At 58.8% G+C, this 1448-nt stretch overlaps 1 protein-coding gene across 1 annotated transcript in view; it reads right to left on the reverse strand.

The window, feature by feature from the left end:
- The window catches only part of LOC104515655 (insulin-like growth factor 2 mRNA-binding protein 2), a gene marked incomplete at both ends in the record, with an annotated part of 7790 nt that overhangs the window by 713 nt on the left and 5629 nt on the right, over positions 1-1448 (reverse strand). The window contains 2 exons of the mRNA XM_010159710.1: positions 3-125; positions 521-655. Coding sequence (XP_010158012.1) covers positions 3-125; positions 521-655 — 258 coding nt within the window. The remainder of the gene's footprint in view (positions 1-2; positions 126-520; positions 656-1448) is intronic.

The following is a 1448-nucleotide window of genomic DNA, read 5'->3' on the forward strand; positions in this document are numbered from 1 at the left end:
ACGGGGAGATGGTGATCTTCGTGCCCGTGTCCTGCTCGATCTTCTTGAGGTTGCGGCCCTCTTTGCCAATCAACCTCCCCACCAGACTGTTGTGTGCTAGGATTTTCAAGGGAATCTCTTCTGCTCTAAAATGGATTAAAAAATAAAATCTGAAGGTCCACCTGGCCAGGAAACCCATTTCCAGCAACGGGCACTAACAATGTGGTGGAAGGAGCAGAACCACCATCACGGTGTCCCAGCTCTGCGCTTCCCCAGCTTCTGGGCAACGGGTACTCCCCAAGCCTGATGGCAGATCTGTGTTTCAGGGGGTTTTGCTCTCCAGGTTTGCCTACATGCTCTCTGGACACACCCGAGCTCCTGATCTCTACCGCGCTGACACCCACCCCACGGAGAAGCTAACTGATCCAAGATCCTGAACCTCCACATGCCAGCGGATTCCTCAGTACCGACACCTGAATTCAGCTCCCTCCCACCAAACCTGCCCGTTTCGCTGAGCCGGGGCACCGCCCGTCGCACTTACGATTTCGTTTCGTCCGCCTCCTTCTGCATGATATCGAGGATCATGCGGCACGCTTCCGAGCAGCCCTCTGGCGTGGCGTGGATGGTGATGGGCTTTTCGGCTGCGCCGGCGTTCTCCTTCCGATGGATGTCAACCCTACGGCAAAACAACCAGCAGAGAGCAGCCCCCTGAGACTTGGCTGGCATCCCACGAAGGCTCCTGAGAGCTCACGAGCTGGGAAAGGCTCGTTTCAACGCCCGCTCGAGCTTTGGGGTGAACGTGGCGCATCTACCGTCGCCTGGTCGCGTGCAAGCCCAGGCAGTGGTTCCCTTCAGCGGGTTCAGACCAGATCTGAGCTACGTTCACCTTTACGACCTGAGGGATGTCAGCCAACGTCAAACAACGCATCAAGACGGGGTAGACCAAACCCTCAAGTGGACAACGCCCTGAGCACCCTGGTCTGTCATCTTTGACTCTAGTCCTGCTCGGAGCAGGAGACCGGATCAGCGGTCTCCAGAGATCCCTTCCAACCTCTCTGCCCAACACCTGAGGCTGTCCAGCAGCTGCCACGTCCTTCGGGACAGAGAGACGACTTACCCCCAGGCAGCGTTTTGTCACGACACGGAGGCACGCGTCAACAACAGCGCTTGTACTCACGCCCTTCCGCGGGAGACCAGAAAGCTCTGCCTTGTGCACCGGCAGGGACCGTGCTCTAGCTCCTCTGGTCCTCCCTCAGCTCATGGCGGGGAGGAGGCGCTCGCCTCCAGCTCGCTCCTCACCGCTCAACCGTACCTGGCAAAGGCCCTGAGAAAGAGGGAGAGAGGAAAGCAGGGTAGGAGACTCCCGCACGTCAACCAGGCGTCTTGAAGAACAGGGGTAAGCGACCTTTCCATCTTCTCCAGGTGAGTCCGCGCGCTCTTCCCACCGGAGGACGGTGCCGTGCAGGCAG

Source organism: Eurypyga helias, unplaced genomic scaffold (genome assembly GCF_000690775.1).
Source record: "Eurypyga helias isolate BGI_N326 unplaced genomic scaffold, ASM69077v1 scaffold15599, whole genome shotgun sequence".
Lineage (NCBI taxonomy): Eukaryota > Metazoa > Chordata > Aves > Eurypygiformes > Eurypygidae > Eurypyga > Eurypyga helias.